At 35.9% G+C, this 24,817-nt stretch overlaps 1 protein-coding gene across 7 annotated transcripts in view; it reads right to left on the reverse strand.

The window, feature by feature from the left end:
- Nucleotides 1–24,817, reverse strand: part of ASB3 (ankyrin repeat and SOCS box containing 3) — a 111,147-nt gene that overhangs the window by 25,781 nt on the left and 60,549 nt on the right. For 6 of the 7 annotated variants that reach the window (XM_072768347.1, XM_072768346.1, XM_072768341.1 and 3 more), the window contains exons 4-7: nt 18,338–18,450; nt 17,609–17,744; nt 14,003–14,180; nt 11,445–11,642 (exon numbers count right to left, since the gene is read on the reverse strand). In XM_072768347.1, coding sequence (XP_072624448.1) covers nt 11,445–11,642; nt 14,003–14,180; nt 17,609–17,744; nt 18,338–18,450 — 625 coding nt within the window. The remainder of the gene's footprint in view (nt 1–11,444; nt 11,643–14,002; nt 14,181–17,608; nt 17,745–18,337; nt 18,451–24,817) is intronic. The other variant, XM_072768345.1, reaches the window with a different exon arrangement.

Here is a 24,817-nt window from a genome sequence, read left to right on the forward strand (position 1 = left end):
TAAGGGGTTTGAAAAAACAAGTGGTCCTATTATGCAGATGAGTTCCTTCGGTAAAGGGGAGTCTCTGATAATAGTTCCCTTCTTGTTGCAGGCTCTCCTTTCCAATGTAAAATTAGGCAGTTATGGGGGAGACAGACAGTTTTTCTTGCATCTGCTAGGTTTTATTCTTTTAACTCAAAATAATCTTATGCCAAAATGATACATTTTGGGACCTCTCATCCTGCAACCCTTCATGTGTCTACTGAATGGGGACTAAGGGTAAGGGAGTATTTTATTTTTTAATTTACACCCTCCTGCATGGTTTTTGACTATGAACAGGTACTGCCCTTAGAATTTAAGACATTCATCTTAAGTAGAGAATTTTAAAAATTATCATTGACTAATAGAAAACTCTCCCCAAATTGTGGGATTTTTGTACGATTAAATATCTACAACAAAATACTTGGAAGCAAAATTAATTAACAAAGTCATCAGGCCTTAAAAGATAGAGGGCTCGTTCTAGGAATCTCCCAGATATCATATCTTTTAGCAAGAGTCTTAATTTCTCTTTTAAGTTTATAATGATAAAAACAAGAAAGGCTTTTTTATGAACAAAAATTTAACTTACAGCTTTATATTTTTAAATTAATCATCTTTATCAAGTACTTTTACAGAATAAAAGTACATTGTTTTATATCTATTCAATTGGTTAGTTGGTTTTTTTTTTTTTTTAATGTATCATCCAATACTAGTAAGGTGTGGTTAAATTAACTGAAAATAAGTGTGACCCTTTTCTGAGAGAGCTAACTGGCAAGATATATCAAAAAACATAACAACAATTACAAGGGCACAAGCTCAGCTATATACTATGGAACTCTGAACAAGTTACTTCACCTTTCTGGCACACAGAACTATATAGTATTTCCAAAATAAAATCATATGTAAAGTAAGTTATCATTAAGTTAATTAAAATAAAACATAATTAAATTAGAATAAAACATAATAGGGGTGCACGGCTGGGTTAGTCAGTAGAGCATGCAACTCTTGATCTCATGGTCAAGTTCAAGCCCCATGTTGGGAGTGGAACCTACTTTAAAAAATAAATAAATAAAATAGAATAAATATAAATCTTGGGAATTTATACAAGACAAAATCAAAATGATATTTTGATATTATATCCTATCTGTACAATGTTAACAATAGTGTTATCTGTAACAGACTTTAAAAAGAGAGAAATTACCTAAATGTTTAACAGAGGAGTGGATAAATATAGAATATGATATAATCATTAAAAACTGCAATCATGATGGCTGTGTGACCATATTTTAAAAACTGTTTATGCTACAATTTCAACTATAACAAAGCTCAGTAAAAAGTATGTTTACTATGTACACAACTGTCAAAGAAAAAATGTTATAAAATCATTCTCCTGGGGTACCTGGGTGGCTTAGTCAGTTAAGTGTCTGCCTTCAGCTCAAATCATGATCCCAGGGTCCTGGGCTCTCTGCTCAGTGGGCAGTCTGCTTCTCCTTCTCCCTCTGTGCTCTCTCTGTCTCTGTCTCTGTCTCTGTCTCTCTCTCTCTCTCTCCCTTCCTCCCTTCTCACTCTTCTCTCTCTCTCAAGCAAATAAAAACAAAATAAATCATTCTCCCTTTGAAACTGACATTAATACTATTTTAAACAACTATAAATTAAAAAAATATCTCAATCATAGTATTATGGAATCTGAGTAAAAAAGGCATAAAAATTACAGTTAAAACAAATATAAAATGCTTAAGCCACTGTCATATGAAACCAACGACTTCTGAGGACTTATGTATACAATTTGAAATCAAAGTTTTAAAGGCAGTTAAAAAAAACCAAATACATAAGTACACTGTTACTAACTGATGTATATTTTTAAAAACCTATGTCATTCAATCTCCAATTTGTGCTTTTCTTTTCTTTTTTTAAAGATTTTATTTATTTATTCATGAGACACACACAGAGAGAGAGAGAGAGAGGCAGAGACACAGGAAGAGGGAGAAGCAGGCTCCATGCAGGAAGCCTGATGTGGGACTTGATCCTAAGACCTCAGGATCACGCCCTGGGCCGAAGCTGGCACTAAACTGCTGAGCTACCCAGGGATCTCTGTGCTTTTCTTTAGTTAAAATTTTAAACAGTATTTGCCTTACTTTTAGCTATTTACATAATAAGGAGAAAAAAAATATTGAGGAGTGCCTGGGTGGCAGTGTCAGTTGGACATTCAACTCTTGGTTTTAGCTCAGGTCGTGATCTTAGGATGAGCCCTGAGTGGTACCATGGCGTCGCACTCTGCGCTCAGCTTGAGTCTACACCAATTCTACTACCCAGGAGCCCCCTCTAAAATTTCTTTATAAAAATTAATAGCCTTTTTGCCTGTCTACCATCTCACTATTTTTCCTGATGAGAGGTCTATCATTCATATTATTATTCTTGAAAACAGCCCTGTATGTATGTATTTTTTCCTCTGGTTCTTTTTCAGATATAGGAAAGCTGAGAAATCAGTTGCCAGCAGTCTTGTACTACAAGAAATGCTGAAAGATATACTTCTGACGGATGGTTCTGAACAGTTATCACCAATTTATTTCAACCACTTTGACCTCATTTGACTAGGCTCTCATTATTTTGCCTGCAGTTATTCCTTGCTGCTTCTACTATTGAACAGACAAGCTACACATGGACTGCTGAACAAGTTCCAATAAATATGCAGGTAAACTATGAGAAACTGCTTCACTACAAATGTGATATATAATTCTCAAGAAGCCTGGCAATTTTCAAGGCATGAGTGTTTACATGTGCAATTCAGGGACTGGCTGAATTCTTCCATCTAGTGCTCTGAAACCATCAATAGCCGAACCACAGATACTTTAGCTCTTAATGATTTAGCTCTTGAAACACATTTTTGCTATAGAATACAAAGGTAAATGAAAGCCCTAAATGCAAGCCATTAGATTAAATGCTACAGATGGGTTCTCCAGCCATTTTCTGTTCAGAAAAAACTACAAAACAATTAGTGGCTTTCTTATTAAAATTTCAATATAGCACCCAGGCATGTGGCTCCTGCTAAGAAAATTTTAAGAACAAGGCCAAAAGATAAGTCATTCATCTCTAATTTTAAGAACAAGGCCAAAAGATAAGTCATTCATCTCTAAAATGTAGGAGAAACATATGCACATACAATTCCTTTTAATAACAAAATTAGTATTTATTCTGTACCAGGCACTATGTTAAATGTGTTACATGGAAGATTTGCCTTCATCCTCATAACAACCCTAAGAAGTAAGATCTATCATTATCTCCATTCTAGACACAAAAATTGAAGCTTAGTCATGAGATGGTAACTGGTGGTATGGGTGTAACATCAAACCAAAATCTACAGTGAATATGATGGCAAATATATGAGACAGCTCTCCTCTAACTATTATGAAAACTGAACGCTTCATGAAATAGTCAAATGAAATTGAGGGATACTTTAAGGCCAGATTTATGTTTCCCAAAGTATGTTCCATGGAACACTAGACCCTAAAAATGATCCATATGACAAAGGCTTCATAATGAAAATATTTGAGAAACCCTATATGGCATACAGTAAGGTCAGAAAAGAGAGAACTATATGATGAATTTATTTTTTAAAAGTATGCTAGAAAAAATAATAATAAAATATGCTAGTTACATTTTTTAATTAAATGCCAAAATGTCTTCAACCTCTAGACACATCTCAGAAGAATCTTTTTTTTTTCCCCCCAGAAGAAATATCTCTCCTGATTGAGCCATCCAGGGGTCCCCAGAAGAAATATCTTTAAAATTAAAGAAATGGATCTGTTAAAAAGAAAATCACAGGCATGGCATCGCCTGGGTTAAAGTCCCAAGTCAGTAAACCAAGACTTAAAACCTAACCTAACTGTAGTTTCAACATCCTAAGGAATGTGACCTTTAACCGGAAAACATGGAATTTTCTGGTCAATTTTAGAAAACTTACTGATGGATCTTCATTCCCTTAGGAAGGCAACCTTGCCTAAATAATGCATTCCTTGATAATAAGTTCCTGTCTCCTTTTTTATGCTTTCTGCCTTTAAAAACCTTTTTTGTCTAGTTCAGTGATGATCCCCTCTATTTGCTAGATGGGATGCTGCCAGATTCATGAATCATTTAATAAAGCCAATTAAGATCTTCAAATTTACTCAGTTGAATTTTTTTAACAGGTCCAATTGTTAATCTGAATAAAGCATAATAGAGTTTAAAATGCCCCCAAAAGTCTATAAACACAAGAACAAAAGTATATTTATAGTAAACCTAAGTTCATCCTATTTTCAAACTTTTCAAACTTATGTAGATTCATTCTCTTCTTTAGGAATTCACAGACAACCCCATAAGAAAAACTCTTAGAAGCCTTTCAGGAAAAAAATTTAGTGAACACTGCTCAACCCTGTGTTTCCTGGACTTAATTAACTATAGAACCCCTTATGTCCTATGGAATATCTATTAACAACCTATAGAATTACTATTCTACAAAATACACATTGGAAAACCAGTTATCAGCCTTGGTTTGAACAAGAGCACACTCCTAAAAGGCTTACGTAACTCCCTACTACTACATTTATAGACCCTTTTCTTTTCTTTTTTTTTTTTTTAATTTTTATTTATTTATGATAGTCACACAGAGAGAGAGAGAGGCAGAGACACAGGCAGAGGGAGAAGCAAGCTCCATGCACCGGGAGCCCGACGTGGGATTCGATCCCGGGTCTCCAGGATCGCGCCCTGGGCCAAAGGCAGGCGCTAAACTGCTGCGCCACCCAGGAATCCCTATAGACCCTTTTCTAACAAAACTATCATTTATATGGCAAATAATAAACACAAAATGAAATGAATGATCATAAACTTTGTCAGCATGCCCTGAGCTTTTGAGAAAGCTATTAAGAAAGTCTCAAATATATGTGTAAGCTCCAGAAAGAAACACAAGCAACTTCAGTATTCTACATGAGCTTGATTATCATATATTATTGAGCAACAAAAGACACTAGGGCTTAGATAACCCTTGATTAAATTATAAGTTACATGGACATAAGTATGTGATTCCCTTATTACTTCACTCAAGCCCCAATGAAGAACTAGGAAACTCTCAAAGAGCCTAGGAATTAAATAGTTCATCTTACTTTTTTTTTTTAATTTTTTATTTATTTATGATAGTCACACAGAGAGATAGAGAGGCAGAGGGAGAAGCAAGCTCCATGCAGGGAGCCTGACGTGGGATTCAATCCTGGGCCTCCAGAATCGGGCCCTGGGCCAAAGGCAGGTGGCAAACTGCTGCGCCACCCAGGGATCCCTAGTTCATCTTACTTAACGTAAGTATCAAGAGCTAATTGTGACACTGTTATAAAACAGTGAAAATGAACAGATACTAAGAGAAGTTTAAAAACTAAAAAAGTGTCTAGCCCTTATTTTAGGGTTGTACCTTTATCATCATTCTGCTCTTTGAAATTCAAAATGTGTACAGAAACAGTATCCTGATAACAGAAGCACAATAAAAGGAAATTCAACATGTTAACAAGACTTCTTTTAAACAAACAGAAGCAGGCAAACATCTTGAGCATTTTATGTCCAATTAGCCAACAAAACATCTAACCAACTTATTAGCTGAATTATCAAAAGGTCATATAGTCAGTTTTACTGAATGGCTCCCAGCCAACAGTTGAAAACAAAATGAAGACATTAGGTTGTCAGGTGTGATATGATCATGAGAGTAGGCACAATTTCTAGAAAACTAATATGATAACAATGATCACTATCAATTAGACAAAATCAAGTCAGTTATGCCACGATCATGTTCTACAGTCATATATAAAAGGCACTGACATTTGTTCAAATTGTACTGTACTTCCTTCCTCCTTCACCCACTCCAGTTAAAGGAGTCTTTTTCTTGTATTTTCTCATTTGAGCTGAATTACTTAACTATGCTTTTCAAAGAACGGCTTTCATGTCACTACAACTGTTAACTTTTTAGCCCCAAAGGACAAGATTGTTTTTTGTACAGTGGTGGAGGAAATACCTTTCCATTATGCCTTGCAGTGGTGAAAAGAGCTAAAGATCATTGCCTCAAATGGAAGCTTATACTCTCAAAGGGATACAGAACAAAAATGTTTCAAAATCCTGAGCTAAAAAGTTAACTTGTCTGAATGAAGCAGAAAACAGTAAGAAGGGAAAACTTAAAACCCAGAGCCATTATTTATATTTATTATTTTCATCACCTTTCTATATTCATCGTACTATTTGTAAAAGCAGATCAAACTTCACTGAAACACAATAGGGCAACAGTCCAAGAAGGGCCACAAATACTAAATTTCTAGATCTCAGAGAAATACCAAAAAACACACAAATGCAAAAATCAAACTAACATTATTATAAGAACATATGGCTGCTATAAAAATTTCAAAACTTACACCACTAACCTCATTATCTCTTACCTAATCTCTGAAAATTTGAGTATCTAATAATAATTTCAGAAAATAGTCTTCCAAATTAACTCAAATTCTTATTAATAGTTGGTAAATGGAATAAAGAAAATTCATATATTGTTTCATATAGAAAAACAATAGTTATTTTTAAATGAAAATTATATGCAATTATCCTTTCTTTTTATTTATTTTTTAAAGATTTTATTTATTTATTCATGAGAGACACGGGGGCGGGGGGCAGAAACATAGGCAGAGGGAGAAGCAGGCTCCATGCAGGGAGCCCAATGTGGGATTCGATCCCAGGACCCCAGGATCACATCCTGGGCTGAAGGCAGACGCTAAACCACTGAGCCACCCAGGCGTCCCTTATCCTTTCTTTTTAAATGGCAATTCTAATTAATTTTTGTGTGTGACTGTAGAGAACCCAAATCTTTTTTTCTTTTTAAAATTTTATTTTTAAGTAATCTCTATACCCAACGTGGGGCCTAAGCTCACAATCCCAAAATGAAGAGTAGCATGCTCTTTCAACTGAGCCAGCCAGGTGCCCCTTAGAATTCAAATTTTAAGATACATACCTACTGAAAGAAATAACAAAAAATTAACAAATTTTTCAATATTGTTTTTTTTCCCCCAGACACTCGGCTAAGTTACCCTCTTGATATACTAAAACAAAACCTACTGGGAAAATGACACCTTTCTTGTTTGATAAGCGAAGTTTTATATGGAGTTCCAAAATAATCCAATGATTCTCACACTGCATGTACAGTGACTGACATGTAAACTAATAGCAGACATTAATTAGCTAATATAAATTAGTATAGAGGAGATCCCTGGGTGGCTAAGCAGTTTAGCGCCTGCCTTTGGGTCCAGGGTGTAATCCTTGAGTCCGGGGAATCGAGACCCATATCGGGCTCCCTACATCGGCGCCTGCTTCTCCCTCTGCCTATATCTCTGCCCCTCCCTCTCTCTCTGTGTCTCTCATGAATAAATAAATAAAATCTTTTTAAAAAATTTTAATCTCTATATTATTTTTATTTTTTTTAAGATTTTATTTATCTATCCATGAGAGACAGAGAGAGAGAGAGGCAGAGACACAGGCAGAGGGAAAAGCAGGCTTCATGCAGGGAGCCTGATGTGGGTCTCGATCCTGGGACTCCAGGATCACGCCCTGAGCTAAAGGCAGACAGACGCTCAACCACTGAGCCACCCAGGCGTCCCTAGAGATTAAATTCTAATTGATATTGTTTTCTAGAGAAAAGGAAGATGGCAGGGAGAAAATTAATCTTGATATTTTTTTACTATGGGCCAAAATTTGTACAATGTACTAAAGTCAACTCCTTTACATACACATATTAAATGTGAGCATATGTGATTGTGATACTACCATCGCTCAGATTTAGTCCCTTGGGAAAGGTTTCCCCTTCAATTAAATTCCCCACAAAGTAAGTAATAATGACCAAGATGTCTCAAAATTAAGTCTATTGCCATGAGTCCCAGGCAAACAAGTGAAAAGTCAAATAGAAAGACTATGTACCCTCATAAAATGAGTATTTTGATGTTTTAAGCTTTTTTCCTATAGGTTAGTAAATAGTATCTTCCAATGACTTTTCTAACTGAAAAAAAATCTACCTTATTAATTAAGAACACATTTGGTCCAATTAAAAGCTCCTACATAGGAAGAAAATCCTGGGTGGCTCAGCGGTTTAGCGCTGCCTTCAGCCCAGGGTGTGATCCTGGAGACCCAGGATCAAGTCCCACGTCGGGCTCCCTGCATGTAGCCTGCTTCTTCCTCTGCCTGTGTCTCTGCCTCTCTCTCTTTCTGTGTGTGTCTCTCATGAATAAATAAATAAAATCTTTTTAAAAAAAAATAGCTGATAAGCCCTTTTAAAGCCACCAAACCGGATTTCAATTGTGGTCTATAGGGTCACTTCACAGAGCAAACTTCCAAGAGTAGCAAAAACAAAGCTTGTTAGCTCATGTCTGTGACGAAGGACCACTGTACAGCATACTGCTGCTTCTTTACTCAATTTTCAGCAGTTTGATCATCCTTGAGCGTGCCCCTTTTTTTTTTTTTTTTTGGCTTTATCCTGTATCAGTTTACTGAACTTGCTAAATCTATAAATGTTTATCTTTTATCCAATGTTGGGAAGCTTTTGCCATTATGAGTTCACATAATTTTCCTGTAACAACCTCCCCTCTTTTTCTGGACTCTAATAACATAAATGTCAACCCGTTGAAATTGTCCCTCAGGACCCTAAGGCTCTGTCCTTTTTTATTTCCCCCAATCTTTTCTTTCTGTTCTTCTGTTTGGATAATTTCTATTGGTTTAACTTCAAGTTAAATTGACTCTTTCCTCTGTCAGTTCCCTTCTGCTATAGAGCCCAGGTAGAGAAATTTTCATTTCAGATACTCTATTTTCCAGTTATAAAATCTCTACGTGCCTCCTCTTCTACAGTTTTTATTTCTCAGTTGAGAATTTCTACCTTTCCATTTATTTCAAGTGTGTTTACTTTAAATAGCACATCATAATAGCTGCTTTCAATTACTTGATATTTCCAATAGCTAAATTATCTCAGGTTTGACACCTGTTAATTCTTTTCCTCTGAAAACTGAGTAAAGTTAACTGGTTCCTCACAAGTCAAGTAATTTTAGACTATATCCTAGATATTATGATGTTATTATTGTGTAGGCTCTGTGCCCTGTGTCCTGTTATAATCCTTAGAAGAATACTGACTTTTGCTTGTTTATTTTAGCAGGTATATAACCTAGTCAGTTTAGATTGCAATTTCTGTTTCACGTTCTACAGACTGAGGTTCCAATGTCAATTCAATCTTCAAAGCCTTTGCTATGCTATTTTGAGTCTGGTCCCATGAAATGTGCCACTCAGGGGTTACTCTGAGACTTGGGTAACAGTTTAAATCTTATTTTCAATAATCTGGGACTGTCACTCAAAGCCTGGGGTGACCTTGGGATTTACGCAGATTTATAGAGTATCAGGCAGTGCCCTTCTCCAGCTCTCTTCTCCAGAATTCCCCTCACACTCTCTGTCCCATAGGGTTCAATTTACCCGATTCTTCAGGCCAGAAAACCTTAATTTTAAGGTGTTTCAGGATTAATAGGGCCACTGAGTCATATAGTTTAATTCAAACTACATTTGGGATGCCTGGATGGCTCAGTGGTTGAGCATCTGCCTTCGGCTCAGAGCATGATCCCAGAGTCCTGGTATGGAGTCCCACATCGGGCTCCCCACAAGAAGCCTGCTTCTCCCTCTGCCTATGTCTCTGCCTCTCTCTCTTTTGTGTCTCTCTCATGAATAAGTAAATAAAATCTTAAAAAAAAAAAAAATCAAACTACACTCAGTACCTGATGAGGCATGAGCTTAGCTGCTATTCCTCCAAAAGGTAAAATGAAGGCCAGAAAAGACTATCATTACATTGGAAAAAGACACATACAAACTATCTGAAACCATTATGTTCTAATATAATTTTTTAAAAGTAAAAGTCTGACCTAATAATAAAATATAATGGAGATAGATACATATAAAGACAGACAATTAAAACAACTAAAGTCATCAATGCCACCCTACTTAAGAAAAACCAGAAGTGTTAAGAAAGACAAAACTTGAAGGGTTACACAACAAACTACTATGAAATCATGAAAGTGATGCATAGAGTAGGTCCCAGATACTCAGATTCAGCAAAGCCCCAAATATTCAGACTACAACATATATCTAGAAGCTTACATTCAGAAAAAATGAAATGAACTACTATTTTAAAGAGCAAATATTTAAAAATGCTAGAACGAAAAGCTTAGTAAATAAATTTTGATAGATATTTCAATTAAATTGTGGAGAGCTGTCCATAATAGTAAATTCAGGAGAGCCAATGAAATCTGGGGTATGCTTACAACCTCTTCTGTGTCATTAAAAACAAGAGTGTCTATCTGCATATTCCATTCCATTCCATTAATAGATGGACATAGCCTTATTCTTACTATCCACTTTAAGGCCTTAGGAGTCTTATAGACAAGTACTGGCCAGAAGCTAATAAAACATCAGTAATTCTTAATTTATTCTACTTTACAGGATCACAGAAGATTATTAGCAAAACAAACATTTTACTTTTTAATTACCCTGACTCACATAAAGAAATGCCACATACTAAATACATCAAAAGTACAATAATATTTACAAAACTAAAGTTTCATTTTTAGGCTAAGAACAAGTCTTACAAATTTCGAATGGTAAATAACTTAAACACAATCAATGCTTTGATAAAGTCATTTTAATTCTTTTTACATCCCCCAGCTAAAGTATAATTTACAAAAAAGATTTTAAGATATTTAAAACATACAACATAATAATCCCTAAATATACACACTGTGAAAGGATTCCCCCCCCATCGAATTAACACATCCATCACGTCACATATTTACCTTTTTTTTAGCGAGAGTTTAAATTCTATTCTCTTAGCAAATTTCATTTACACAATAGTGTTATCAACTATAGTCATCATGTTATATATTAGATCCTCATCATATGACTTAATGTTTTAATTCTTGAATTGTCTTAAAAACCAAGAATTACCAAAGAAATTTATTTTTTAATGTTTTATTTTTAAGTAGTCTCTACACTTAACAACAAGGGGCTTAAACCCACAACCCCAAGAGATGAAGAGATGCAACATTTCTAGGCACTCCATTAACGGAGTCAGCCAGGCGCCCCACCCTCCATTTACTTTAATACACTGAAAGTACTCTCTAAAGTTGCTACAGTTAAAAATATAATCCATATCCAAAAAGAGAAGAGAAAAAAAACCTGACATTATCACTTCATTTTTACTGTACTTTGGCAGAATAAGGTACATCCTAGAGGGTTGTTTTTAAGTCAATAATTTAGCAATGTGAGATATTAAGTTTCATCAAAGAAGAAGATCACTTGGAAATACATCTCCATATAGCAAAAAAGAATAAAAATACAGCAAAAATACATACTCCTTTTGGAAAGCCATACACATGGGAGAACTGAATCCAAAGATGAGACACATCTGGGCATCTGGACTGTAGCCATGCTGTAGTAACATTTCTAGGCACTCTTCATGCCCTCCAAACACTGCTGAATAAACGGGACTCACTTTGTCTGGCCCAGTGTCACAAACGCGATTGGTAAGGGGTATTAATAAGTCCAAGATTCTGTAACCACACAAATTCAGGAGCATTTAATGTATATGTACATGAATACAGGCAACATTTCTACAACACATATGTTAAGAGTCACCCACTGATTGATTTAAAGTCTTTCTGTCTCCTACCTACATTAAATTATTACAAGTTGTACACTCCAAAATGTTACCCTTACTACTGTTGCTTTCTTTATACAAAGGTCCTTACATATATCTAAAACAGAATTAAATAATATTACCATAAGTAAACAGGGAACAGGTTGTCCTTATTTTTTCACTATTTACCTTGACACCACCATCACCTACTCCCCCCAAATCAAATTTTCTGTTACATATTTTAGGATCCAGTAATTTAAAACTTCATTATACCAGATATAAGTTTATATCAAGAAAATAATTTTCCTTCTTAAAGGAAAAAAGTTTTACTTTTTTTTTTAAGTGTTGAGCTCTTTTTTCTTAAAGATTTTATTTATTCATGAGAGACACAGACAGAGGGAGAAGCAGGCTCCTCGCAGGAAGCTCAATGTGGGACTCGATCCCAGGACTGGAATCACGCCCTGAGCCAAAGGCAGACACTCAACCACTGAGCCACCCAGGCGTCCCAACTTTTACTTTTGTTAAATAAAACTAAAGTTTTCTTTTTCTCATTAATAAGAATTTTTAAAGATGGTGAGTAACATAAAGTGAATAGTATTTTCATGAGGAGGAAATAAGAACTTCTGCTAAAATATTCTATTATCTGAAAAGAATATGAGCTCTTTAAAAACTAAGGCAGATTTATAAAGAAACTGGTTGCTAAGTAGAGGAAGTCCAAAAGAAAATCATTAAAACCTAAGTTCCTAGATTATTTGTAAACTTGCTTCCAGGACTCAGCTGGAAAGAAAGGACTAGTCTACTCTTCTAAAGTTTAAAAATAAAACTGGGGTTCCCTGGGTGGCTCAGGGGTTTAGCGCCTGCCTTTGGCCCAGGGCACAATCCTGGAGTCCCGGGATCGAGTCCCACTTTGGGCTCCCAGCATGGAGCCTGCTTCTCCCTCTGCCTGTGTCTCTGCCTCTCTCTCTCTGTGTCTATCATGAATAAATAAATCTTAAAAAAAAATAAAATAAAATAAGAACCTGTAAGGATAGGTCAGCTATGAAATCCCCCCTCTTTCTGGGAAAAGAAAGGCAGGTTTACTCCAAAGCTACTTTCCTTTTGTAAGGTAGGCTTAAGATGATAACATTTAAGTAGAATTTAAACTCACAGAAGGCGTTACACTAGAAGTAGTCTATGGAAGAAACTGTCATGACAAACAGAATTCCCAAAATTGAGGACAACTCCCAAGAGGGTTTTGGTATCAATGTAAAGTTTATCATATAATTGCACCTAACACTTATGTTTAAATAACAACCAAGAATTTTAAGAAAAATACCAAATCTTAAAACCTAAGCATTCTGTTAAAATAAAGAATCTGTTTAATGTCCCTTAATAAATGGGTTTAACTTTTAAAAATGAGTTGGAAAAATTATACAAGATGCAAAAATACTTACAAATATCTTTGAGGAAACAGTAAAATACTGTGCCACCTAGTGGCAAACTAACCAAATTACAGAATGGTTGCAATCATAAGTAATGACAATTTCTCTACTATTTTTAAACAACTATAAAACAGTTTAGAATTATGACTCTAAATACTTTAAACATATATTTTTAAAGCTATTCATTGTCTATTTATGTTAAGATGGGCTACCATATTCTCACAGGTATAACCAGGTCATTAGCTTCAAAGATTCCTGGAACCCCCAATTTCATGGAGTTCCAACTTTCTTTTAGTCTTCCTCTCTCCAGAAAACAGAAAAAAATTCAAAAAAAATTTTTGGCTAAGGAAAAAGAGTAATAGAAGGAGGGAAAAGAATCAAGCTGGACTTGAGATCAGATAAAGAGAAGTCCAGTAAAAGGATCAAGATGGGGAGAACTGTAAAACCCAAACAAAAGAAAGACTCGACCCAAAAGGGGTCAAAAATTCAAAAGCTTTCTGGGGTCAGGGAGGTATCATAACTAAGTTGAATAAGGTCAATGGATCAAGAACTAAAGACACCTGGAATAAAACCAGAGCAGAGAAGAGCATGGCCACAGCTTGAGCAATCAAAGGAAAGACTTAACACCCTGAGGATGCCCCAAAATTCCGTCTGTAGCCACTCTGCTCACACAAGACTAAGAGGAGCTGGGGTTGCACAGGGGATACATGGGGGTAGGGCTATTCATACAGTAGGTTGGCAGAGAAGGGAATACCAAGGATTTTGCCTAGAAACAAAGGGCCTGGCCCAGAAGATTTATTCCTTATTACCTTTTGATTATGATACCATTTTAATTTTCTCTTTTAATACTTACTTTGTATGGCCCATTTGTGCAGCTGCATGAATAGGTAACTGCCAATTGTCCTCATTACAGTAAAGATCAGGATCTGCACCACTGGACACCAAAAGCTCGACACATTCTATGTGGCCCTCTTGAGCAGCAATGAACAAGGGAGTAGCTTTGTCCAATGCTTGACAATTAACATTTGCACCTAATACAAAATATAACATTTAACAGATAATCCTAATTTATGGGGGGGAAAAGTGATTAACATAAATTTCAAAACAGCTGTCTTAAAAGGGTTTTATAGTACAATAGTTTTTCCAACCCCAGTGGATACTGTTGTATAAACACTGATTTTCCATGTTTGCTGGTAATCATTTAAATTGTGCTTAAAAAAAAAAATGTGCTTTTATGTTAACAAGGAAACAAGTGATTAGTATTTTAGAATTCATTTTTAAGTTAAAACAAAAATCTTATTCAATGAAGGATTCATTTCATTCCAATCTGTGCTCCAGCAAGTACTCTGTGGGCCCAATAAGTAATCATTGAAAAGGGAAAAATGCAAACCATCAAATATGGATAACATGTTTGATTATTACAGAAAAAGAGGAAAAATCTAAATTATAAGACATTATAAATGCCATTAATCAATTCAGGCTGAGATCTATGAAAAAAAAATTCCCCTAGGTATGATATACCTTGTGGCTATGCCTTAAAACTAATGTTGACTATATTCTTCATTATATCTCTTTTCTTCATGACCATAGCATGATAGAACCTTATAATGAAAGGGAAAATGTCTAGTTAAATGGGTTTCTGAGATGATTTTAAAAAAACAAAAATTAATCAATTATTTAAATGGCAGTGCATTAAGATGTAAAAAAGTTGAAAGTGACCACTTTTTCTGAAGGTTTTAAAAATAGCTAATTTCCCTCAATTTTTTTTAATTTCCCTCAATTTTTCTCATTGACAAAGTGTGTTAAATATGCTAAGTATGGTGTCATTACATGACTGTGAGAATTTTTAAATTTCTCTAATATGTCTCAGTGGAAAAGTCCTCTTCAAAACAAGGGAAAAAACTATCTTTTTGAAAGGATGTTCCATAAATGCACCTGGAATAAACCACAGCCTTGAGATAGATAAAAACTATGCAAAACACAAATAGTGAATTAAGGGATTTTATGGAACTTGCAGAAATTCCAAATGGACACTCAAGACATTCAGACAAGTAGAATGTTCCTGACTTATACAAGGTGGATGCTTCACCTACCATCAGCCTCAGAAAGAAGGGAACACTAATTACTGAGAAAAGACTAAGTCGAGAAAGAAATCTACTTAACTTTCCGTTTTAAGCAATATTTCATTTTGATTGAAACTTTCAAACTATCAAAAAGAACAAGGAACCAGGATCTCTAAAATTACAGGAAGAAAGGTTAGGAAAATGACAGATAATCCACTGAAAAGAAAATAATTTTAACAAGTTAGGAACATAAAGCTGCATTATAAACATACCTACATAGCTTTTTCAATTTGCTGTTCATAACTATTCAGAGGGGGGGGAAGAAAGGAACAAAGCAAAACAAAACAGGTGCCTAGCATTAAAGAACAAAATAAAATGGAGTATTCTGGGAGACATGCTAGGCCTGAAGAAACAGTCATTAAGGTGCTGTTTAACCTTTTATTCTAAATATTAGTTACACACTAATACTTAGAACTTAAAGGACTGAAAGCCATAAAATGAATTAGGACAACCTCAGGAAGACAAGTCACATGAGAAGAAAACCTGTTTCTAAGCCCTAATTCTGCCAGTAAATATTTTCTAGATCTTTGGCAAGGCACTTAAACACTCAGGACCTATGATTCTCAATCTAAAAACATACATGTTGAGACACCTGAATGGCTCAGGGGTTGAGCACCTGCCTTTGGCATAGGGCGTGATCCTGGAGTCCCAGGATCAAGTCCCACATCGGGCTCCCTGCACGGAGCATGCTTCTCTCTCTGCCTCTCTCTCTCTGTGTGTCTCTCATGAATGAATAAATAAAATCTTTAAAAAATAAAATAAAATAAAAACATACATGTTTAAATAAGAGATTTTGAAGATTCCTCTCAATGCTAAGACTCAATATTTGTAACAGATACCTTAATTTGGCACTTAATATTTCTTCGCTCCAGGGCACCTAGGTCGCTCAATCTGGTTAAGCACATGCAGGACTCAATCCCAGGACCGGGATCATGACCCAAGCCAAAGGCAAACGCTCAACCACTGAGCCACCCAGGTGCCCCTGATCTCAGAGTCCTGGTATTGAGCCCCACATCAGGCTCCCTGCTCAGTGGGGAGTCTGCTTCTCCCTTTTCCTCTCCCTCCCTCCCCCTTTTCATGCTCTGTCTCTCTCTCTCTCCCTCTCCCTCAAATAAATATCTTAAAAAATTTTTTTTCTTTGCTCCAAACTTCAACTTGAGCATTTGAAGTTTGTAAAGAGAAAGAAGAAATAAGAAACTATGTACTTTGCTGTCTAAATAAACTTTGTTTCATATATTTGGAGGTAACTTTTTTTTTTTAAGTAGGCTCCATGCACCCAACATGGGATGGGGCTTGAACTCACATGAGCCTGAAATCAAGACCTGAGCTAAGATCAAGAGTCATACACTTAACCAACTGAGCCACCCAGGCACCCTTGGAGGTAATTTATGAAAAATCTAAGTATGACAGACATATATAAAAAGGGTAGGTATTTTTTAAAAATTTTTTGTCCTACTGGCAAATCTAGTGTATTTCCCATCTACTCTTAACTATCCATGCTTCATCAGGTTATTTACTGTGAGTGAATACACAGTGTTTGGAGGAATTTAAAAGCCCTTACATAACAAACATTCCTGGTCACAGAAATGTCATACAGCATAAGAATGCCACCTCAACATCATCTTCTCCAATGTGTAATGTTTGTCACAAAGAAACCCTTAGCAATTTTATGTTGCTATTAACATCATAAAGTGTAAACAAGCTTTCAAACAAAACCATTCAAATAATCATACAATTCATCAAAACATACAACTCGAAGGTTTAATATACAAAATAGCTACCTAGGGGATCCCTGGGTGGCTCAGCGGTTTGGTACCTGCCTTTGGCCCAGGGCGTAATCCTAGAGTCCCGGGATCGAGTCCCACATCGGGCTCCCTGCATGGAGCCTGCTTCTCCCTCTACCTATGTCTCTGCCTCTCTCTCTGTGTGTGTTTCTAATGAATAAATAAATAAAATCTTTAAAAAACAAACAAACAAAATAGCTACCTAATAAATTAATTAAGATTATATAGTCTTATGCCCTAGAAAGTTGGAACTGCTTAGGTCCCCATAAGCGAGAAAAGACCCATCATTCAACTTGCCAATAAACCTGCTTTGGTGATAGATCATTATGTTCCTCCTCAGATAAATTAGTAGCTGTGCACCACATTATGTTAGTAATAGACACTTAGTAACCAGGCTTATAAATCAACACGTATGTACTCTTATTTACCACTAACATAAAACCATACATTTCACAACCTGATTTATATCTGGTCAAGAATTATACTTCCTAGGAGGACACACAGTTAAAACTCAAGATCTTAACAGTGCAAAGGCTAATGGATTAATCTTACCCGATGAAATAAGTATGCTCAAGCTTTCTAGCTTGCCATACTGAGCAGCAACAAATAAAGGTGTGATTCCAAAGTCATCTTGGCATTCCTTGTTTGCTCCTTTTTTAAGAAGCAATTTTATGATCTCAGCATTTTCCTAAAGCACAGATTCATATTTTAAATGGGAGAAAACAAAGCAAATAGAAGGTATCTCTTTTCTTATTGCTATGTTTTGGGTTTTTATCATCCTCACTAAAGGAAAATTTTTTTTAACTATATTGTTCAATGGGAAGGAAGTATTAAACAATCAGATTATTCTATACCTTTAGTTGGCCCATTAAACATAAACAGATCAAACACTGATCTCTAAGAATTATAATTCGTTTAAAGCCTGTAAAACTAGTTTGCTATCCCAAGCACTCAAGAGTTACCACAATTTCTAAACACACTGTTATAAATAAAATGCGCCATTGCTCCTTATCAACTTATATTCCAAATATTCTGTTGGTCTCTTAACTATGCTATCAACATATGAAAAACTCAGATAATCCCTGAAGCCCAAAGCTGCTGGAACTACTAGAGCAGTTGGCTTATTCAGAATGATCATTAGCATTTAGACTGCCTTTTCTGTACTGCACTAACCATCATAAATCACAGGCAAGTAGGAAGCAAAAACTGTATAGAACTGTCATTTTAAAAGGGTAAAACACATAATTTACATGGAAATGAAATAATAAATTCAGAGGTTACCTGAAAAGTAGCCTGGTGCAAAGCATTCCATCCACACATAGAATGGGATCCATTAACATTTGCTCCATGTCGAAGCAACAGCCTTAACACATCTATCTGTCCATTTTCAACAGCTGCAATACAGCAGTCAAAACAATTATTGTCAGTACAAAGGCATGTTTGTAAACTGGACACTGTGGTGATGTTCTCATCACTTATTCACCGTGGAACTCACAATGCTGTGATCATTTCTATCAAGAAATCAAAACACATACTCCCTATGCAATACCAAAACATTTATCACAATTGTCTTAGCCCAAACCTATTAACATATACCATCCTTTCTGTGAACAAACAAAATTATTTTCAATCCTATTTAAGAGATACAGAGGAAACAGAAGCAAGAGGCAAACCTTTATTTTCTATGCTAATGAAGACGATGTTTCTATTTTGTTAAAAATGCAATTGGGGGAGGGATGGGGTGAACAGGTCAGAAGAAACAGCACCAGACTGAAGAACAGTTTCAACAGGATTGAAAGATTTGCTACTATTACCATTTGACCACAAATAACAATAGTCACTAGCAAACCGAAAAAGCAACACTACAAGTTCTGCATCATAGATATTTTTTACCATCATAAACAATAATGATTGTTTAAAAGGACGTTTTGTATCAATGCAAATACAGTAAAACTGTGCTTATCTGAAAAGGGGACTCCACATAACCTAAAGAGTATTATTAAAGAACTACATGTCACTTAACCACAGTAACTGAAACTAATGGCTCCCAAGATGATGCTAAAGTAGATCCTTTGAAGAACAGTTTGCATGCCCATAGGTATCTAAAACTGGTTTACCCTTTTACCAATTTCACCAAATTATTCTACTTTATCTTATGTACTGAATTTAACATGAGCCCAAGATAAGTGTCACCTAGTATCAGATACATATAACAATTTATAAATCCTACCTTGTGAGAAAAAACATAGGTGTATCAACTTAGTGTATCACTAAGTTGATACACCACACAAGTGAGACTAAACTTCCCAAAATGTTATTTATCACAAAACTGTGCACTGAGGGTGGCAATGATTCTGGAGGAGTTAATGGAGGAAAAAGAAAAAAATGGAATGCCAAAAACAGAGGTATATAGTACTTGATAAAATAAGTACACACACAAATATACCTTTAGCAAATAAGGTACAAGGTGAATGATGTAGGTATGAGACTACTGTTAAGACTTCTTGGAATTATAAGTTTGGGGAAGAGCTATCAGAAAGTGTATAAGAAGGTCTGACTTCATGTGCTTGGTAATGAGAAAGGTGGTTTGAAAAGCAAGTATGATTTTTTTATTTCATTTCAAGCATATATTTATTCCTTCTATTAAAGTTATAGGTAAGAAGTAAATGAAATCAACAACTTTCAGCCAAAAATTAGAAAGGCACTAGACTTTTAAATGAAGGGCCACACGTGAAAAACGCTAGCACACATAGAACAACAGGGAAGATAAAACATTTAAAAGTAGAAAACAAGAAATGGTAAGCATATTCATTATTACTGAAGATAAATAACGTCACTGATATTCTATTAGTTTTGTATACTGAATTTATAGCAAAGTTTCCCCATAAGTTCTGTAGTCCAGAGTTCTCTTATCAGAGGAGGTTTCAGAAATGTGATGGTTCAGAAACCACCATGGTTGAAACAGTACCACTGTAATAGATGTTTAACATATCTTATTTTCTAAGTTAACATTCAGAGCATTTTACCAAGAACAGAACAACAGTTCTTTGTCTATAATCAAGCTATTTGTCTATAATCAATCTAAAGTCAATCTAATTTTGGGTGGAGGTCATAAGAGAAAAGGAAGAAAATCTGTTTCATATCCAATTCATCATACATCATTATCAGAGATCGCCGGCAAAAATCATTCTCTGGCCAGACCCTGAGTTGAAGATTATCAGGTTGTTGGCAGTGATATATGATGCAGGATAAAGATGTTTGTTTTTCATGAGTTAGGCTGACCTTACAAAAATGAAAGTCAAAAATATTTGTTTTGATTGTTAAATACACTACAGTAGAGAAACAGAAAAATTGTTTTCAACATCATAAATACATAAAGATATATGACATCTGCATCTCTGGTGAAAACATTGCCCAATGGTAAAAAGAGTAAAACCAATACATGAACAAATAAATAGCATTATTATAGCTCACTAATTATTTCAATATAAGGCAAATTTAACGATTAATAATTAAGAAACAGTGGTTCAGAAAAGTACACTTAGAGCTTATATCTACTACCAAAGCCTCTCCTTTGGGAAAGGTGGATTAACTTATTTCTCCTTATATAACAGGTTACCAAAATAAGGAGGCAGGGTGCCGTGCAATATCAATGTATGTTATCCAATAAAAGTTTATTAAAAAAGCAAAAAAAGATCTGACTTGAACTTCCCATTTGCTGGCCTCCTAATCCACTAAGAAAGTATGTTCCATGAAGAAAGAAACTGTGTCTCGGGACACCTGGATGGCTCAGTGGTTGAGCGCCTGCCTTTAGTTCAGGGCGTGATCCCGGGGTCCTGGGATGGAGTCCCACATCAAGCTCCCCACAGGGAGCCTGCTTCTCCCTCTGTCTATGTCTCTGCCTCTCTCTGTCTCTCTCACGAATAAATAAATAAAATCTTAAAAAAAAAAAAGAAACTGTGTCTCATTCTGCTTGTATGCTTAGTGCCAAATACAGACAGAAGACAGGCAATAAATAACCGTTGCCTGGATGAATAGGGAAAAAAACATCCTAAAGGAAGTAAGATTTGCTCTTTTTAAGAACACATCCCCTGAAACTAAATAGGCTTCAGAATTAGACTTCTGGATAGGACAACATAACTGGAACTAAACTAGCCTTCCCACAGTCAACTATCTTACCATACAAGTGAACAAATATGTAAGGCAACTTTTTCTGGCATTAAACAGTAGGTGGAACGTTGTGATTCCTGAGAGAAGGGAAATATATGAGGTAAGCCCCCTGACCACTTCAGCTGTCTGCCTGGCAACACTTCTTAAATGGAACAGTGAGTTGAAGTCCAAGCAAGGCAAGGGTAGGGCTGAAGAAAAGGTACTCCAAGAAAGGAAACCGTTCAAGCAGAGGGACAGCAGTCCACTGAGATAAGGAGGCAAAGATTAGAGTTCAAGCAGTTGACATCTGGTGTGAGGACCCAGAGAAAAGATAAGTGCAGAGAGGTCCTGGTGTAGGAGATCTCTAAGAATCTTTGGCTGTGGGCTGGGCTGCACATGCCTAAGGCAAGACAAAGCTTACTGGAGAACTGCTAAAGGACTGAGGATAGAACAGAGATAACTAGAGGTCAAATGCTGCAGAGGGCAATGGAAATCCTAAGAGTCCTGCCAGTGGTGAAACAATAGGATACCTCATTGCCTTGGGAGTAAAAACCACATCAGAGAGTAAGGCCTACTCTAGATCTGCTCTAAGCCTAAAATAAGCCCTGACAAGATGAGGAAAAAGGCAGAGGTTGGTAGGTGAGAGTCCTGCCTAATTAGACACACTTGGGAAAACACCTTAAGCTTTCCACAGATACAGTCTAACAAAGCATAAAAGCAAACCTAAACAAACTGAAGGTGATATGTTATTAAATGATTTATTAGAAAAAAAGAAAAAAGGCAGCCCGGGTGGCTCAGCGGTTTAGTGCTGCCTTCAGCCCGGGGTGGGATCCTAGAGACCCAGGATTGAGGCTCCCTGCACGCAGCCTGCTTCTCCCTCTGCCTCTCTCTCTGTATCTCATAAATAAATAAATAAAATCTTTTAAAAAATTTTTTAAAAAAGAAAAATATATACCAACATTTCTCTTATGAAAGAATTCAAGTCTAACATACTATGCACTATGTCCCATATACAATTCAGAAAGCAGTCACCAGAAACTGACCCCAAGACGGCTCAGATGTTGGATTTAACAGATGAACTAAAACAACTAGTATAAATATGCTTTAAAAATTTTAGGGGAATACATTCAAAGACTTTACTTTTAATATAGATGGTATATAGATAGGTATACAAAGAGAATCACAGCAGAGAAATAAAGTCTTTTAAAAAGGATATTCTAGAGCTGAAAAAAAGAAAGGGATGGGCCTAAAAAAAGACTGGAGATAGAAGAAGAGTCAATGATTTTGAAGACCTCAATATAAATCACCCAATCTAAAGAACTGAAGAGAGTGGCGCCTGGCTGGCTCAGTCAGAAGGGCATGCAACTCTTGACCTTAGAGTCAGGAGTTTGAGCCTTATATTGGATGTAGAGATTATTTAAAATAAAACTTGAAAAAAAAAAAAAAAAAGAACTGAGAAAAAGACTTCAGGAAAATCAACTATGCATCAGGAGCCTGTGGGTCAACATCAAATAGTCCAATATACATGTAATTGAAAGTCCCAAAGGAGAAGAGAATAAGAATGGAAACAGAAAAATATATATATTTCAAGACATAATGGCTCAAATTTTCCAAAATTGGATTTTAAAAGCAAAAAGAAAAGCCACATTGACTTACAGATCCCAGAAAATCAGCAAACCACAGTTCTTTGAAATAAGTCATTACACTTCTTACGATTTCACATTATATGTAAATTAAGGATGACTATATAAACATACTTGACAGCTCCATAGAAGAATTCCCATGATTATAAGAGGGGCTATAAACAACAAGCCACTGAAATCAACCTCACAGCTATAATAGCAGGGTTTTGTTTTTTTTTTTCAGAGTTCTTCTCTGAACTTAAAATCTACCATTTCATCATATCCTTCAATACTCTGCAATTAAATTACTTAATCCAGACATTCCACAGTACCTGGGAGTGCATCAAGCACGAGGGTTATAGCAGTCAACCCAACAGACAAGGTATTTGCCTTCATGGAACTTCCCTTTTAATCAGAGAGATGAGTAATAAACAAACATAGATAAATAAAATAAGTTCTCATAAAAAATACTGTGAAAGAAATTAACAGAGTAAAATAATGCACAGTGACTTGGGATAAGTGTACTACTTTAGAAAAGGGGAGAAAGGTCAACTCTGAAACAAAGACAGATGAAGAGAGAAATGAAAGATAAAAAGCAGTAAAGTCACGCAAAGAGATGGAGGAGGCGTACTCCAAACAGGAAATAGGAGCATGAAGGCCAAGAGGAAGCAAAGATGGTATGTTTGAGGAACAGCAAGATGGCCCACCTTGTTCCTGAGACAGGTCTCAAGAAGAAGCTAAATTCTGTAGGGCATGGTCAGAAGTTTTAATTAACTGGTTGGCTGATTTGTTTGTTCATTTATTTATTTTAAGGAAACAATGAGTTTTCAGCTAGAGCTTTTCAAAGGAAAACAGCTCTCTCTTCAGCCTCACCTTGTGAGCCTCTCCCCCTCACTTTCCTGTGTTCTAGCCACACTACTTTTATTTCAATGGTTCTTTTAGTGCTTTCAGAATGCAACAACTAGGAAAAATTTTCACTGACTAACCCACCTAAAGTAGGCCCCCCTATTACTTTCTATCATATCATCATGCTCCATTCCTCTCTATCACTTACTAATAGATTGCCATTATAATTCACATGCATACTTGTTCATCATAAATTCCTCACCAGATTGTAAAACTCGCTTGCTACTATGTATCCTCAGCCCTTAGTAAAGTGCTGACACTTTACTGACATATAAGAGCCATTCAGTAAATATGAGCTAGATGACAGAAAACAGAAGAGGATTTATACTGACTGGTCACTTCAAACAGAAACACACCAACACAAATACTAAGAATAGAAATGATCAGAGGGGAAAAAAAACAACACTACTTGAGATTAACACTAAGCAGGATTCTCAAACTGACTAATCAGATCTTTGCCATTAGCACAGGAAAAATAAACCTGCACACGATTGATGTTAAACTGGAAACAATAAGATTCAAATAATAAAATCTAGAGAAGTATTTATTTGGAACTTATAAATTAAATGAGACAGTCACGTAATGAGTTCTTTTACTGCAGTAATCAAAATTTAAACAATAATCTGTAAACACATAAAAGGATCAACATCATTAGTCATGAGGGAAATGCAAATCAAAATCATGAGATGCCGCTTCACACCCAGTAGGATGGCTATAATCAAAAAGATGGACAAGTACTGACAAGGATGTGGAGAAACTGAAACCATCATCCATTGCTGCTCGGAATGCAAAATGGTACAGCCGCTTTGTAAGTCCTGTAGTTCCTCAAAAAGTCACATATAGGGTTATCACATGACCCAGCTATTCCACTCCTAGAAATTTCCACAAAACAAAACAGAAAACATATATTCACACAAAAACTTTTACACAGGGACACCTGGGTGGCCACTGGTTGAGTGTCTGCCTTTGGCTCAGGTTGTGATCCCAGGGTCATGGGATCAAGTCCACCTGGGGCTCCTCACAGGGAGCTTGCTTCTCCCTCTGCCTATGTCTCTGCCTCTCTTTCTGGGTCTCGAATGAATGA

The sequence above is a fragment of the Canis lupus genome, chromosome 11 (assembly GCF_048164855.1).
Source record: "Canis lupus baileyi chromosome 11, mCanLup2.hap1, whole genome shotgun sequence".
Taxonomy (NCBI): domain Eukaryota; kingdom Metazoa; phylum Chordata; class Mammalia; order Carnivora; family Canidae; genus Canis; species Canis lupus.